Here is a 16,606-nt window from a genome sequence, read left to right as displayed (position 1 = left end):
CAGTAAAAAATAAAGTTGTATAGCTTTTTTCTATAAATGTATAAATTTTAAAAGAAATCACGTAGAAATCGTAATAAAATAATAATGTTTCTTGAAATTTATTTTAAATAATTAAAATTCCAAATATTAATATTCATTTTTGAAAATAATATATTTTAATCTAATTATCTTTCTTGACACGAAATGAATAATACCGCATTTCAAGATTGGCAATGAACTATAGGTCTGAAACAATAGATATAATCAATATTATAATTTTTTATTTTATAAATTTATTAAAACCAGTTTTAAGGTATAATGCAAGCATATGATTTTTATTTAACAATGATAATATCAACTAGAACAAACGTTAATTAGACTTTACTTACATCTCGATCAAACTCTATATTACGATGACTCATTTCTCTTAAAAACCGGAAGGATAAGACAAAATAAAGGAGGGATTTAAAACATTCATCTTCTATTAAGAAAACAAATATAAAATATAGACAAATTAAATAAGCTCCTTGTCAAAAAAAATATATCAGTACAAGCTCTCCTATAAATTGCCCTTCATCATCAACCATTTTCTTCACACCACCTCAAGCCATTGATTCTTGCTTCTGAATATAAAAACATAAATAAAAAAAATCATAGATTCTTGTGCAATCAAGCTGAAAGCTCTGTCCTTTTTTCCTCTTTTTTACTAAAATGACTTCAACTCAAACCCCACCACCAAACTACTCCTCACTCCCTGCTCCTAAACCAGCTAAAAATAATAAAAATCACAATCAGCGTAATAGTCATAAACCGCGTAAAAACCGTTTGTCTTCATCCTCGAGGTCTGCACCTTTAGTTTCTGTTGCTGCAGCTGAATTTGGTGCAAATGGAAGTGCTGCTACTGCTGGTGCTGTTCAATCTGTTGGCAAAGGCAGTGGTAGAGCTGCATTTTCCTCAACATTGGATTTTTTATTGAATGGCAGGAAATCAGGGCTTGCACCTGAGTTCTCTGGAAGGAGGTCAACCCGGTTTGCCGCAAAAATGCATTCTGGAATGCCAAGAGTAACCGTAAACAAACACGCTCATAGCAATGCTGCTGACGAGGCACTTCACTGTCTCTTGAAGGCTGGTAAAAATATTGATGCTATTGATAATGTTTTAATTACATATGAACAAAAGCTTTGGGAGGTTGAAGATTATATTTATATGCTTAAAGAGTTCGGTAATACTGGTCACTTTTTGTTGGCCATTAAGTGCTTTGATTTTATTATATGGAAGCAAAAAGAGAGGGTTGCTAAGGGTAAGATAGTAAATACTATCATTGGTACTCTTGGTAAGTTAGGAGAGATTAATCTTGCTTTGAGATTGTTCGAAAGTGCTAGGTATGAAGGCCATGGGAACACCGTGTATTCCTTTTCGGCTATGATTAGTGCTTATGGCCGAAATGGGTACTTTCATGATGCCGTAGATATGTTCAGGTCCATGAGAAGCTGGGGCATTGAACCTAATTTAATATCGTATAATGCGCTAATTGACGCTGGCGCAAAAGCAGAAGCTGATTTTGATGTAGTTGTTAAGTTTTATGATGAAATGCTAGCTGATGGCATAGTACCGGATCGGCTTACTTACAATTCACTGCTTTCTGTTTGCGCCCCAAAGGGCATGTGCAAAATGGCTGAAAAGTTATTGAGAGAAATGGATAACAAGGGTATTGTTCGTGATTTATTTACTTATAACACATATTTGGACACGGTGTGTAAGGGCAGTCGATTCAATTCTTTTGAGGATGCTTCAGAGCTATTAGACACACTCCGCTTGTTTGATAACAAGGAGTATGGTATAACACATGGACTGTTAACAGGTTACAGAGAACAAATATGGTTTTGGGCTCAAAATCTATTTGATGAAATAATGTGCATGGATTCTTCAACTGCGTCCGCCTTTTATAATGCCCTCACAGATATACTGTGGCACTTTGGTCAGGTAAATCGTCAAGCAATTAGGAAAAAAAAATGCAAGTTTTTTGCTTCAGTTAGTAATTAAAAAATTAGTTTATTTTCTTTTTTTTTTTTTTTACTAAAACTAATTTTGACATCAGAGACGCGGAGCTGAAATGGTTGCAATTGAAGGGAGACGACGAAATGTATGGAAAGGTAAATGGTCAAATTCTTGCTTGGATCTGCATCTTATGTCTGTTGGGGCTGCTTGTGCAATGGTTCATGCATGGTTGCTGAATTTGCATAGTACTGTATTTAAAGGCTCTAAATTACCTAAGACTGTGAGGTATGAATTTTTCACCCCTAAGATTTTTTTTATTGTTTTCTTTTGATTGGATTAAAGTATTGATCATCATTTTAATTTTTGTTTTGCAGCATTTTAACTGGTTGGGGCAAACACAGCAAAGTAATGGGTAATGGAACTTTGAAAAAGGCTGTTGAAGCACACCTTAATGGAATGGGTTCACCCTTTAGAGTTGCTGATGGTAATTTGGGAAGATTAGTATCTACTGGAGATTTGGTGGCTACTTGGCTCAGACAACCTGGCATTTACAATATGCTTGTTCTGCATGATTTCATTAATCATTCTCAAGCTGCTGGTCCATCTCATGATAATCCAACTCTTAAAAATTAGATCGATACAAGCTATGAAATTTCAGATTGAATGTGTGCCTGGTATCTGACATGTGTCAATTTCTGACACATACACATAATATATGATCATGTTTATTTATTTTTTTCAAATTATTGTTAGTGTCGGAGCGTAGTGTTCGGTGTCCGTGTCAATGTTTTATAGGAAACAAGTCTCTTATTGCTTCTTAGTTTATATAAACTTCTTGAATTCAATGTCTTGTATATCTTTTTTCAGTGTCTTGTAGTATTGCCCCGTTGCAGGGGCAAAAAAATAAAGTTAAGGAATAATACTAGTTTGTTCGATTTGATCATTGTTCTGCTCTACTTTCTTCATTCTCATTATTTTATCGCAATATTAAAGAGTTGTAAGTGAAAGTCTCCTATTTATTATGACCAAAAACATAAATTCAATGCAAGAAGAAATTGTTGATTGAAATTCAGAAAAATCATGCAAAAAGATCTTTCATTTATAAAGTGATGTATAATCATTCATCGAACACTTAAGATTTGGAAGGAAGGCGTATCCATTGTCCCATACAGGGCACAACACCAATATGTGTCATTTCATCAAATCATTTCCATTTTCTCATTCATTATTGATGTTTCCGTGTCGGTGTCGATGTTGTGTCTAGTGTTTGTGTCAATGCTTTTGGCAAAACCACCACACCATTCACCATCATTATCTCTGATGACACCCCCACATCCTGCATTTCCATTCTCTCAACAAGATTCGTCTGTATGCAATTTTACCCACACTTCTAAAGGGGGATTCTAACCAATTAAAACCACTTCATTCATTTTATCAGCATTAGTATAGTCATGGATGCGCTTCAAAGCAAAATGAGTTGGATAAATCGGACGAACAAAATTGTCTTCGTCTATCTCCTTATGTTTCCAATACCACAAACAATGACATGTTTGAAGCTTTTAATATCACTTTCTTGATAAAAACTCGTGAATGAGTGAATAATATACAAAACTATTAATCAAAACATTCATTTGGTGTATCCTACTTCACTTTCCAAATTCCAAGTATACCCTTCGTTTTCTTCTTGGGTTTTAAATTTAATCCAAACAATTTGGTAATTTACACCGATAATAACGTCTTCCATTTTAAATGTAAGGATAACTGATCTAATGCTCTCAATCAAACAAAAACTGAAAAGAATTAAACTGGCTGGCAGTTAGAATATACTATGAAGTTGAAATATGAAATTTAGTCATAAAACTGATATCAGGACGGGAGAAGGAGCAAACCCCCTATCGAAGATTTCCTGTATATTTGTCTCCCTAACTATCTCTCTCACTTCTTTCATGTGTTACAATTGAAGGTTGAGTGCTAAAGAAATTGGTTCCACACTAAATGTCCTCGGATACGGTTTAAAGGAAATGAGAGAAACCTTTTATAGGTTTGTTTTCTCAATCTTTTTTAAATATTTAAATCAAGTTGGGTGTTAAATTGCATTTCTATTTGCCATTTAGTTGGTTGATTGTTCCATTATTCAGGGTTAAATATGTAAATGGTCCCCTTAAATATACCAACATTTGATTTTAGTTACTCTAAAGTATTCTTTAGGCTTTTGGTTCCTCGAAAATTTTTCATGCATGAAATTAGTCCCTACATTTTAGTCATTTCATGTCTAACCTTCATATTTTTTAATGAAAATTTTCAGAAATAGGTAGAAAATTATGACAATATTTTTCAAAAAATATTAGTATTTTTTAACAAAACATGAATTTAATATGAATCTTTTAGCACCGAAAACATAAAAATTTATATTTAATTTATGTTTTGTTAAAAAAAAATTGAGAGATGGACATTGAAAAATTTCTTTAAAAAATATGAAGTTAAACATGATTGACTAAATAGTAGGGATTAATTTTGGGTGAAATTTTTTGAAGGGACCACAATCCTAAAAAATATTTTAGAGAGATTAAAATCAAATGTTGATATAGTTAAGAGAACCATTTATTTATTTAACCCTTAATTTTAATCTCTTGAAGTGATTAACGTGCTTTTGTCATCCCCGTAAACATTATCAAGCGGGTGTGTTTGTTTCAAGTTTACCAAATTTATTCCTAGGAATAACATTCCTTGGAACATAAAGATGAGAATTTTATTCCAAGGTATATAGAAAAAAGATGTTTGTTTAACATTATAATATTCCCGGGAACCATAAAAATAGGGATTATAATAGGTAATTACATATGAAATTATTCCTTTCTTCATGGGAACTTTATTCCCACCCTTTTCTTTGGGAAAAATTTTCTATTCCCAGGAATGTTTTATACCCGGGAATAAAATTTAGTAAACTTGTAACAAACATAGACATGCATATTTCTATCTTTTTATTCCCAGAAATCTACGAATATAACTTGAAACAAACGCACTACCTTGGAGTAATTTTTTAGACAATAAATTGGTCACAAGTATATATCAGGCGTGCGCACAATTTTATCACAGGTTAGTTAGTGGGATTCCAACAATAGTAAGAATTTAGCAGTTGATGAAGAATATTTTTATTTCAATTGTTTGTGTTATTTTTTTTGAAATAATATAATTTTTTTTGGTGCAGTGAGTTTATTTTATTTTTTTTGAGCGAGGTGCAGTGAGTTTATAGTAAGCTTACCTTTGGTGTTTGTCTATGAGTTCAAGTTCTTCCGAAACATGATAAAACTGTCTTTATTATGCACAATTATACCGTTTCTTCATATGGTTTTTGGTAAAATACACTTACCTCCTCCGAGGTTTCTCTAAATAACACATACACCCGCTCTATTTTGTCACATGACACAAGTCTTCCCTCTCGTTAGAAACATTAAGTTGTCAACCATCAATTGAAAAAGGAAAAAATACACCTCCCTTTAGATTATTTTAAATGACACAGACACTCCCTCTATTTTTATAATAGACAATAACCTTCCCTGAGGTCTCTTAAAATATATAAACACTTCCCCTATGAACTAAACATTGTTAACTAAACTGTTAAACATCCCTCTAATTTTACATTTGATGGTAACGTCCTTCGGATATCTTAAAATAGATAAAAATCAACTTTACTAGCATAACATGATGATTATTATTATTATTTTTCACAAAACCTTACCATTTTTATTGTTACTAAAAAATATTAATTTGATAACGTCTCTTAACGTGGGGTTATCAATTTTTGTTATTTTCTCATGTCCATTATCAATCCATGGGTAGGATGAATTCAATCCATTTTTATCAACTAGTCATGACAAGAGAAGTGACAAAAGAGAAACACACTAGTTGAATATTGCATTGATTTATGAATAGATACATCATATGATAGAGTTAGTCAAAGAATCTCATGCAATCTAAATTACAATAAGAACTTATTACTAGAACTATTTACAATATGAATTTATTAGGTCATCTAATTACAATCTAAATATGAAACGGCGGACGATCGTAATAAACTATTAAAACTAATCAAACAATCATATAATCTATATGTATAGAATGATGATTGAAGGTAATACAACTCACAATGTGAACGAACTGGATGAAAACAGCGGCGCGGCGAATATAGGACGAAAATGTGAGTCCTAACCGACAACGAGCATAACAAAATATTGAACAGTACACCACAAATTTGCAGAAAATGGCGGTAAGATGAAAACGACGGAGAGCGAGGATGAGAACGATGATGAAAGAAACAATACCCAATGCAACGAACAAGGATGAGTATAAAAGCAACTATACCAAATGGTTTACCTGTTTTCCAACGCTTCCATGGAGGAAAAGTATGGATGATAAAAAAATGAGAACACGTTACAGCATCAATGAGAAGAGAAATTGAAAAGGTGCGTGTGCAATTTATAACCAGAGTGAAAGGAATGAGAAGCGTGTGGGTTTCTGCCTATTGAAAAATATAAACGCACGGGCTTATCATTACGTTCACTGTGGTTATAAACTGCATACACACCAATTCAACCTTTTCATTTTCTATTCGCTTTGTTGATGTAACGTGTTCTCATTTTTTTCATCATCGATGCTTTTCATCCATGGAAGCATTGGAAAACAGCTAAATCATTGGATATACTTGCTTTCATACTCATCCTTGTTCATTGCAATGGGTATCGTTTCGTTCATCATCGTTCACATTCTTGCTCATCGTCAATTTCATCTTACCATCGTTTTTTTCAAATCTGTGGTGTACTGTTCAATATTCTGCTCTGGTCGCTGTTGTTTTGGACTCACATTTTCATCTCGCTGTTATTTTTGTCTCGTCGAGGTTTTCGTCTAGTTCGTTCTCATTGTGAGTCATGTTACTTTTAGTCTCATTCTATACATATAGATTATATGTTTGTTAAATTAATTTTAATAGATTATTACGATCATCCGCCGTTTCAAATTCGGTGTGTAATTAAACGACCTAATAAATTCATATTGTAATTAGTTGTAGTAATAAGTTCCTATTGTAATTTAGATAACATTCTTTGGCTAACTCTATCATATGATGTATCTATTTATAAATCAATGCAATATTCACCTTGGGTGTTTCTTTTGTTGTCACTTCTCTTGTCATGACTAGTTTATAAAAATGTATTGAATTCATTCTACCTATGGATAGATAATGGACATGAGAAAATAAGACAAATTGATAACCCCACATTTAGAAAGATGTTATCAAATTAATATTTTTTAGTAACAATAATAATGTCAAACATTTGTAAATAATAATAACAATAATAATAATAATAATAATAATAATAATAATAATAATAATAATAATAATAATAATAATAATAATAATAATAATAATAATCTATTTTAAGAGACCTTAGGGATGCTACTGTCAAATGTAAATTTAGAGGGATATTTAACGGTTTTGTTGACGGTGTTAAGTTCATAGGGGAGGTGTGTATAAATTTTAAGAGACCTCAGTGGAGGTTATTGTTTATTATAAAAAAAACGAGGTTTCTTTGTCATTTAAGCAAACCTCAAGGGAGGTGAATGTATTTTTCCTTTATATAAATATTAGCGTCCAGACGGGGACTTATGTGCCATGTTGTCTGCTTTTTCTACTGTGTTAACGTGTTTCATTTATAAACACTATGTTTTCTCAAGAACAAAAACAAAAGATAACGTTGAAACTTTGAAAATAAACCAAAGTTCAGTAATTGTAGAGGAAGAAATAATACCTTTCCATGACCCTTTTATATGTGTCAAAGTTGTGTTACTGAACATATAATCGTCATTCGTCATTGTTCCTAATTATGATATGATGCATGAAGGAATACTTATAAAATACTACATAGTAACACATTAGTAACATATCACACTTACAACATAATTCATTTCATCATTCATTCGTCATTATAAAAAAGATATGTCATTCGTCATTACTCGTTATTCTCAAGCAGCGTTTATTACATCATTCATCATTGTCATATAGAATATAGTTTTTCTCAATATACGACAATAATATCTCATTATTAACTGTTCTAGACCGGCCAAAAGGATCTTTGGCCCATTACTTAGGCCAAATACAATCTGAAGCCCAAAACTCCTTGTTTGGCAACGTTACTTGCGACATACCCCCTCTCCGCAAGGGGATGCACAGAGCGAGCGAGACCGGTTCAAACTAACCACAACTCTCTCTGCACGTTCCCGCAATAAACTCTGGCGGTTACACTTCCCACGATTTTATAACCGCCGGAGCCAGGTGTGCCATTACAACGGCTCTGCAGCCCTCCACATCTATGAATAGGGGACTCAATGCAGTCCCCAAGGTAGAATTCTGTAATATCTCGCTTAACAACACTGTCATTTGTCATTTATCTGTGTCAGCTATTTTTCAAATTATCTATTAGATTTTAAGCAAGGGCAAAATGGGTATTTGCCAACCAAGAGATTGTTTAATAGGAAAATTCTAAAATTTTCCACACAATTCCATCCATTTCTCTCTCTAAAACATTTCCATAATTTCTTCCACTTCTCTCTCTAAAACCCATCGGCCATCATCTTCTTCAACCCTCTCTATCACAAATTTTTCATTTCTTCATGAAATCATCAAAATTAAGCAACAAATAGGTTCCTTGTGGTGCTATTACAAGTGTTTAGGAAGCAAAATTCATCCTTCCCTCTCCTTGAAGCAAAAACAGCCCCTTCTCCCATTACCATTCATAATCTTCATTTTGGCCCCAATCTCATGGAAATCATCAAATAAGCTAGCTTTTGGAGTACCCATGATGGAATGAACATTAAGTAAGTGTCAAGCTCTTTCTTCTCTTCCTTTTCCATGAAAATCAATCTATCCACCTCACCTCTAATGCTACTTTTGTTAAAATTGTTTAATTCAATGTCTAGGAATGCAATATGTGTTGTGGTGGTGGTGGTGGTGAGTTGTTTGATGCATAAGGAGCTTATGAATGACATTCATGGTGAGTTTACTAGTAAGTTGAATTTTTGGAGAAATGGATTGAAAGTAGAAGCATGGAACTTAAGAGAATTATTATGGAAAAGTGATTTAACAACCTTGATAAGTTGTTATTGATGTATTTTGAGTTGTGTTTGTTGCTATAAGTAGTTATAATTGAAATTCATGATTTTGAGACGAATATTCGCATGATCTTCATTGGCTCATATATGATGTTGTGTAATCCATAATTGAGTAACTTTTGGATTTTTGGATTCTACGCTTAATTCCCTTAGGTTTGGATATAAATTTTGTATGTTTCGGATTAGGAACGAACTCAGAAAATGCGTTTGAAGTTGTGAATTTCTGCTGGAAAAACTGTTACGGGTTTGGAACAGGACTCCACTAAAATGGTAAGAACCATCTCCCTGTAACTCTGAATCAAGTGGTTGTTGTTGCTATGGTTAGCTAATGAAATTTCGGACGTTTTGGCACCCGTTTCACTGATTTTGGTCCAGTATTGAAATCTGTAGATAATTTTGAAGTTGAGGGCAGAAGTAGGATTTTGTGCTGAACCAAGATTCAAGTTGGTGATGAATTAAGCGGTTGCAGTTTTGGACTGCTATTCGGATGACCGAATAGAGGCAGTGGCGAAGATGCTCAATTGATGCTTATAATTGTTCCAGAGTTTGGAATAAGATAAGTTGAGTTCCTTTTAGTTAGAAACTTCCCTTTGGGTAGTTAAAATTATGACTATAGAATAATAGAACATGATTTGGTACATTAGAACATAATTTAGTGACATTATGATTAAGGTTCACACCCTTGCTAGTGTACTCTAAAATAGTTTTTATGTTGATAAATATGCTTATGGTAATGTAGGAGTTAGAGGAAAATTGTTATGATAAGTTTTACGTGAGTATGAATAAATATGCAATTTCGGCTAACATTTCGGAAAGTGAGAATTGTTGGATTTTATTACTTTATTTCGACTCTTAGCTAATATAAATTATACTTTTAAAGTGATATGATGGTTTGGTTTGGCTAAGACTCTAAATTCTCATTTTTATCGAATATGTAGCCGAAATTGTATTATGAATATCCTCAAATCATATACTACCATAGTGTATATTTATTTGTGTGAAAGAATGTTTAGAGTAAATTAGTCATTGAAACAAATTATTCATGGATAGATTTCCAATCATTGGAAAGAAAAGAATCTTAAGTGTGAAAGTTCGGCTTAATTAGTCGAATTTGAATTATCAGGATATGAGGAAAATCTTATAACATTTTGGGAATGGCATATGACAACGATATGCCTAGAACCTGAATAGGTTATTATCAGAATTAATTTTAGAATAAAGACGAAATTACTACGTCTATATTATTAGACTCAGAATGTTATTACTACAAGGAAATCAGTTAAGATAAGTTATTCCTCTCTAGCTCCCCGTTAGTAGTGGACTTGAGGATTAACTTAGTTATCAGAAATCAGTTAAAGTTATAATATTATAACACGTTTAAGATGTGGCTTTCGCTATCCCGCCAGTTGGATACGAAAGGTTCCCATCAGTTGGAACGGGCACTATCCGTGAGGATGACCCCACAATAATCAGAGGAGTCCGGTATCCCCGTCAGTTGGGTTCCCGCCAGTTGGAATTATTACCGGTTATCAGAGGAATAAATTTCGGGATTACTCCACCTGGGTTTATTCGTAAAATCAACTCAGATAATATTGTTTGTTCAACGCTAACATTTCTAAAATAATATGACAGACATTATGATTATAATTATGATTATGAGTTGAGTATTAGTATCAGGATTATATCAGTCTTTTAGACAGCGATCCTAGTTATCCCCCGATCACTCAGTTATGCATGATTAAACTGCATAAACCCAAAATGGTTGAGTTTAGAGACAAATGGCGATCCTAGGTTCCCTGAGATTGCCTACAGCCTAGGATAGGTGGAACTCACTGAGACATCCAGTCTCACCCCAATCCCTTTTATTTTATTTCAGAGACACATGTGGATCGCAAGCAGGGCAGTTCGTGATGAAGTAGAAGAAGAAGCTGGACAATTATATTTACTTGTCATTGCATGGATGTTGTACACGTCAGTGGTACTATTTTAAATGTATAGACAAGTAGTTTTATGATATGTTCAGAAGAAATTTTATTATTGTAATTTTAATGTATCCAATGCCAAGTTTAACGAGCATACTAGATATCCTAGGTAATTTCTAGTATGGGTGTTACAATTTGGTATCAGAGCAGGTCGATTCAGATCGTGCCTTGGGTCATTAGAATTCAATAAAATGCAGTGGGACCATTGGGTTCCGGATGTTTATTCTAAATGTCATATCTACCTGAGCCTGATCAACTCAATCTAGTATATGACAGTTAGAACGAATGTCTGAGAGCTGAATAGGACCTAGGAGGAATGAAGCATAAGAAGAAGGAAAGTCAGGGTGTTAGGTTTATAGGGAATTTTGCTAAGGAAGTATTCGACGCCAGATGGTGGCTGATAAACTGTGAAGCTGAAGATTCTTCAAGCACATAAGGGAAATGTTAAGATTAAGACGGAGTACTATGTATTGTTGAACGACACTTTTTATGTGGATACCGTAGAAGTAAGATATTCAGGGTGACTAAGGGATAATTGCAACTTTGACAGGAGCCGCAATATAAGAGGCATAAGTAAGGTATAGAAGAAATGAGTATTTCTAAAGGCGTAACTAGAACTGCGGGATCAGAAGATGAACTTGATATGAGAAAATTATCTGATGAACAATGGAATTCATAAACTCTCGGTGGGTGTAGAGTATGCATGAAGTGAAACACTTGAATGCCGAAACGAGCTGGATTTTGATGCTTGAACTGTTAAGTGAACTAATTAAGGAATAAGTAAATTATTTTGGAGCTGACAAGGAAACCCCCGATGTGAGCAATGAATGGACGACGTAAGTTAGATAAACTATGTCGAATTAGTCAAACCTCCCGAATCTAAAGTGCTAGATTTATGAATTAGAAAGTGAAGATGCTATGCGACATAAGAGTCAAGAAGGTTGAATAAATAGTAGTGGAAAGATCCTTACGGATTAGAACCCGAATTGGATGCATTTTTTAGCAAGGAATTGCAGAAAAGTTAAACTAATAAGGATTGTACGCTAAGGAAATTGAATAAGACCTCTTGCATTTATCATGATATTAAGTTGTTCTTCGAACTAAGAAATACAAGTATAACAGTAAGTGGAAAGAGATCCAGTAATGGTCAGAGACAAGATGTAAATTTTCGATCGGAACGGAAAATAAAGATTTAATAATAATAAGTTGTGGAAGTTCGGTGAACTAATGAACGAATGATGTCAAGCTCTTTCAACGGAATGTCGAGGACAAGAATGTATTAACGCATGAATACAATAGGTTGATGTGTTAAAGATTAAATCAAGATTTTTGAATTTGAAAATTATTTTAAGGTTCTGCTACAAGAAAAATTGTCGCTAGTGTAAAAGAGTTAAGAATGAAGTAAAGTATTGAGCAATTAAACATTTTTATCTGATGATTTTTCTGATGCAAATGTCTTGAAAACCAAAAGAATGATTTTGTTAACTAAATCGAATTTTGGGAGTCGAAGTTATTACAAAGGAGATCGTAAGTGTAACTGTCAATACAGACAAGAACAAACTAAATGGAAATAAGCCTCGAATATTCAAGTATGTTTTAGTTCATAAATAATGTGAATGTGAGAATCATTCAAGGAACACTTTGAGAAAACAAGTATGTAGTGCATGTTTAAAGAAAAAATTGCAATATTTGAAAATGACTCGTCAGTGATTATAAGTCGGTGCTCGAAATAGCAAGAAGTGTAAAGTTAGCCCCATGTTCATAACATGTAGTAATGAGATGGAGAAATTTACAGTATGGTTGGAGCAGTACGCCTAAGCAAAGTGAACTAATAAATCAGAGTAGCGCAGCGAGATATTAATCAGCAAGAAGTAACATAATGTGCAAAAGTTTAAGACTTTGAATGAGATATTCATGGGAAATCTTAAGAGACGAATTAAACAATTTTCCAAACCGCATGATTCACAGATATAAAAAGTTCAAGTAGTAAGAGTAGGATGAAGGTGTTCCTACCTTATTAAATATAAGAAATTGGAATCACCTATAGTATGTAACCCGGTTAATGGACGCCATGATTTCGAAGAATGACTTAGAAGTATCAGATTAGTTAAAAGGAGTCATGTATGAGGCAAAGATATAAACGTTGTATCTTGAAGATTTTATTTTTATTTTGGTTTGTAATACTATCATGGAATATCAGGTATATTAACATGTATCTGAGGGAACATATACTACTCAGAATATGAATGCAAATGCTTGAATGCAATTTTAGTCGTGAAGTTAAGGAATCTAAACTCCATATTTTTTTGAGATAAAGAAAAGATTGATATCACACAAGTTAGAAAAATTATGTGAGCTACGGTATGGGACTACGCATGTTCAGGTTATGAGTATGGAATTAAGAAAAAGATGATAAGACATTCCCTAGAGTAACAGCTATAACAATATTGTTCAAGAATGAAATGTATATTTTGAACATATAAGTTCAAGAGAATATCTATGATGATACTTTTTACTCATCCTAATATGATCAAGGTGTATCGTGATTGATTTAAATTCTGGTATAGAAGAAGCAAAGTTGAATGACTACAAATATATGTTATGTGTTAAGCTATCAGTTGTACTACCTCGTGTATTGTGTGCTCGCCAGTCAGTGCACCATTCTCATATAAGATTTATATATTTAATGTACTCGCCAGTTAGTACACTATGTATTTAAATCTGATTTATGGATTGTACTCGTCAGTTAGTACTTCCAACAGATGTTAGAGGTAGCACAATGTTGAGTTTATTCATATAAAACATAACAGACATCAGAAGTAACATTTACCTATTTATGTATTGATTAACGGAGAAAGTTGGAACAATTCTTACTTTCGAAGAAATAAACTTGATGTCAGATATTGCTCAGAGTAGGGACGATCTTATACAGGTATGATATGATTATCATTATAAGACCTCGTTATTTGGGGCATAGTACAGAAATAAAATTTTATTGGGACCAGACATAGCATGAAAGATCACTCAAAGGTCATATCCGTCCAAGACAAGATAAAAGTTGACGAAGTCGATAGAAGTGTTACTTTAGTAAACGTATGAGATTTTTCAAGAATTTAGTAAAGGTAAACAAGTAGGAGTAACCTAAGACAATTTATAAAGAGTATGTGGAACAAGGAATTTACTCGAAAGATATCAGATGCATCGGTTAGCTTTACAATCCACTATGTTCGGAATGTGTATAATGTATTCCACAAATAACAGATAAGAAGGTTATTATCGAATCTTTTCAACATATGAGATTGGAAAACATGTCAAGGAATCGGTTTAACATATTAATTCAAGTCAGTTGTATCTATGGCTAGGTAGTCGGAAGACTTTATGTAACAAGGGAAACCGATAATTTAGTTGAATAAAGAGAATCAGTTGGTAACAGACGTATGTGGAAGTCTAAGATCGAAAGTATCGACGAATTATTTGTACTTATTATCAGGTAAAATCTAAATTTCGAGGATGAAATTTTCTTAAGGGGGGTAGAGTGTAATATCCCGCTTAACAACACTGTCATTTGTCATTTATCCGTGTCAGCTATTTTTCAAATTATCTATGAGATTTTAAGCAAGGGCAAAATGGGTATTTGCCAACCAAGAGATTGTTTAATAGGAAAATTCTAAAATTTTCCAAACAATTCCATCCATTTCTCTCTCTAAAACATTTCCATAATTTCTTCCCCTTCTCTCTCTAAAACCCATCGGCCATCATCTTCTTCAACCCTCTCTATCACAAATTTTTCATTTCTTCATGAAATCATCAAAATTAAGCAACAAATGAGTTCCTTGTGGTGCTATTACAAGTGTTTAGCAAGCGAAATTCATCCTTCCCTCTCCTTGAAGCAAAAACAGCCCCTTCTCCCATTACCATTCATAATCTTCATTTTGGCCCCAATCTCATGGAAATCATCAAATAAGCTAGCTTTTGGAGTACCCATGATGGAATGAACATTAAGTAAGTGTCAAGCTCTTTCTTCTCTTCCTTTTCCATAAAAATCAATCTATCCACCTCACCTCTAATGCTACTTTTGTTAAAATTGTTTAATTCAATGCCTAGGAATGCAATATATGTTGTGGTGGTGGTGGTGGTGAGTTGTTTGATGCATAAGGAGCTTATGAATGACATTCATGGTGAGTTTACTAGTAAGTTGAATTTTTGGAGAAATGGATTGAAAGTAGAAGCATGGAACTTAAGAGAATTATTATGGAAAAGTGATTTAACAACCTTGATAAGTTGTTATTGATGTATTTTGAGTCGTGTTTGTTGCTATAAGTAGTTATAATTGAAATTCATGATTTTGAGACGAATATTCGCATGATCTTCATTGGCTCATATATGCTGTTGTGTAATCCATAATTGAGTAACTTTTGGATTTTTGGATTCGCTTAATTCCCTTCAGTTTGTGTAACAGCCCGATTTTTCGCTAGATTTATTTTATTATTTATTTATGTGTGTTGTGTGTGCTATTATGTGATTATTTGCATCTGTGTGTATTTCTGGTTGGGAATTGTAGAATTCGGTGTAGAAGGGTATTTTAGTCATTTTGGACTTAGGGGCATTTTGGTCATTTTGAGAGTAGGGGTAATTTTGTAAATTAGTTGAGGACTATTTTTAGTGCTTAGTAAGAGTATTATTTTACCAAGTTACTAGAAGGTGTAGTAATTATTTTAATTACCATTAAGTGACCGTTAGTGTTGTAATTTACCGTTAAGTGAGTAGTGACATTTAGGGTGTTAGAATAGAAATGGGTTAGGCCCATTAAGGTTTGAGAGATAAGCCCAATTAAGTGAACCTATATAAACTAATGTTAGTAGAGAAATAGGGTTTTTCCACAACATTTTTCATTTGAGAAGAAAAGAGATAGAGGCTAGAAGGAAGAACAAGAACAAGGGTTAGAGGCAAAAGAGGATTCATCATCTAGGAGCTAAATTGAAGCTTGGGTTAGAGAGTCTTGGTGCTAGAGGTAAGAGGGTTAGAATTCAACCATAATTCATAACTTTTTCTTTCTTACCCATTTTTATGAAATTGATGAATTGAATCTAATTGTTGTAAATTCGTGCATGATTGTTGTTGTTATGTTTGAGAACATGATTTATATGATAATTGCAAGCTAGTATGTGAATTAACATGTTGAAATGCATAATTGTGGGTAAATTGTGTTCTTGAGCAAAAATTGATGAAGAATGAAGTTGTGGTTGTTGAATTGTTGATGAATTCATTTTCAAATGTTGTTGTTGTTGTTTTAACATATGTTGTTGATGAATTGATGCAATGGGTATCATTGAAATGATGAATTATGATGAGATTTGTTGTTGTTGTTCAAATTGGTGAAATTTGTGTCAAGTTGTTCATGTGAAGGACCCAAATGAAATTTTGATATATGAGGTTGTTGACTGAGTTTTTGATGTTTTTGGATGAATTGGAATTGGTAGAAT

The 16,606-nt window shown here is 33.2% G+C and overlaps 1 protein-coding gene and 1 long non-coding RNA gene across 2 annotated transcripts; both read left to right on the top strand.

Moving 5' to 3' along the window:
• Positions 1–483: 483 nt before the first annotated feature.
• On the top strand, positions 484–2,610 carry LOC146915298 (uncharacterized). Its single transcript, XM_085716352.1, has 3 exons — positions 484–1,962; positions 2,078–2,262; positions 2,352–2,610. The coding sequence occupies exons 1-3, from the start codon at positions 691–693 to the stop codon at positions 2,608–2,610; spliced, it is 1,716 nt and encodes a 571-aa protein (XP_085572478.1). The 5' UTR covers positions 484–690.
• A 5,897-nt stretch (positions 2,611–8,507) lies between these two features.
• Positions 8,508–9,699, top strand: LOC146915297 (uncharacterized). Its single transcript, XR_015013294.1, has 4 exons — positions 8,508–8,847; positions 8,950–9,023; positions 9,328–9,411; positions 9,517–9,699. It is a non-coding gene; the product is annotated as an uncharacterized LOC146915297 (long non-coding RNA).
• Positions 9,700–16,606: the final 6,907 nt, after the last annotated feature.

This window comes from Medicago sativa, chromosome 6, assembly GCF_051527215.1.
Source record: "Medicago sativa cultivar Bolivia chromosome 6, Bolivia_mono, whole genome shotgun sequence".
In the NCBI taxonomy this organism is placed as follows: Eukaryota; Viridiplantae; Streptophyta; class Magnoliopsida; order Fabales; family Fabaceae; genus Medicago; species Medicago sativa.
The sequence above is the reverse complement of the archived record's forward strand: the minus strand, read 5'-3'. Positions and strand labels throughout refer to the sequence as shown.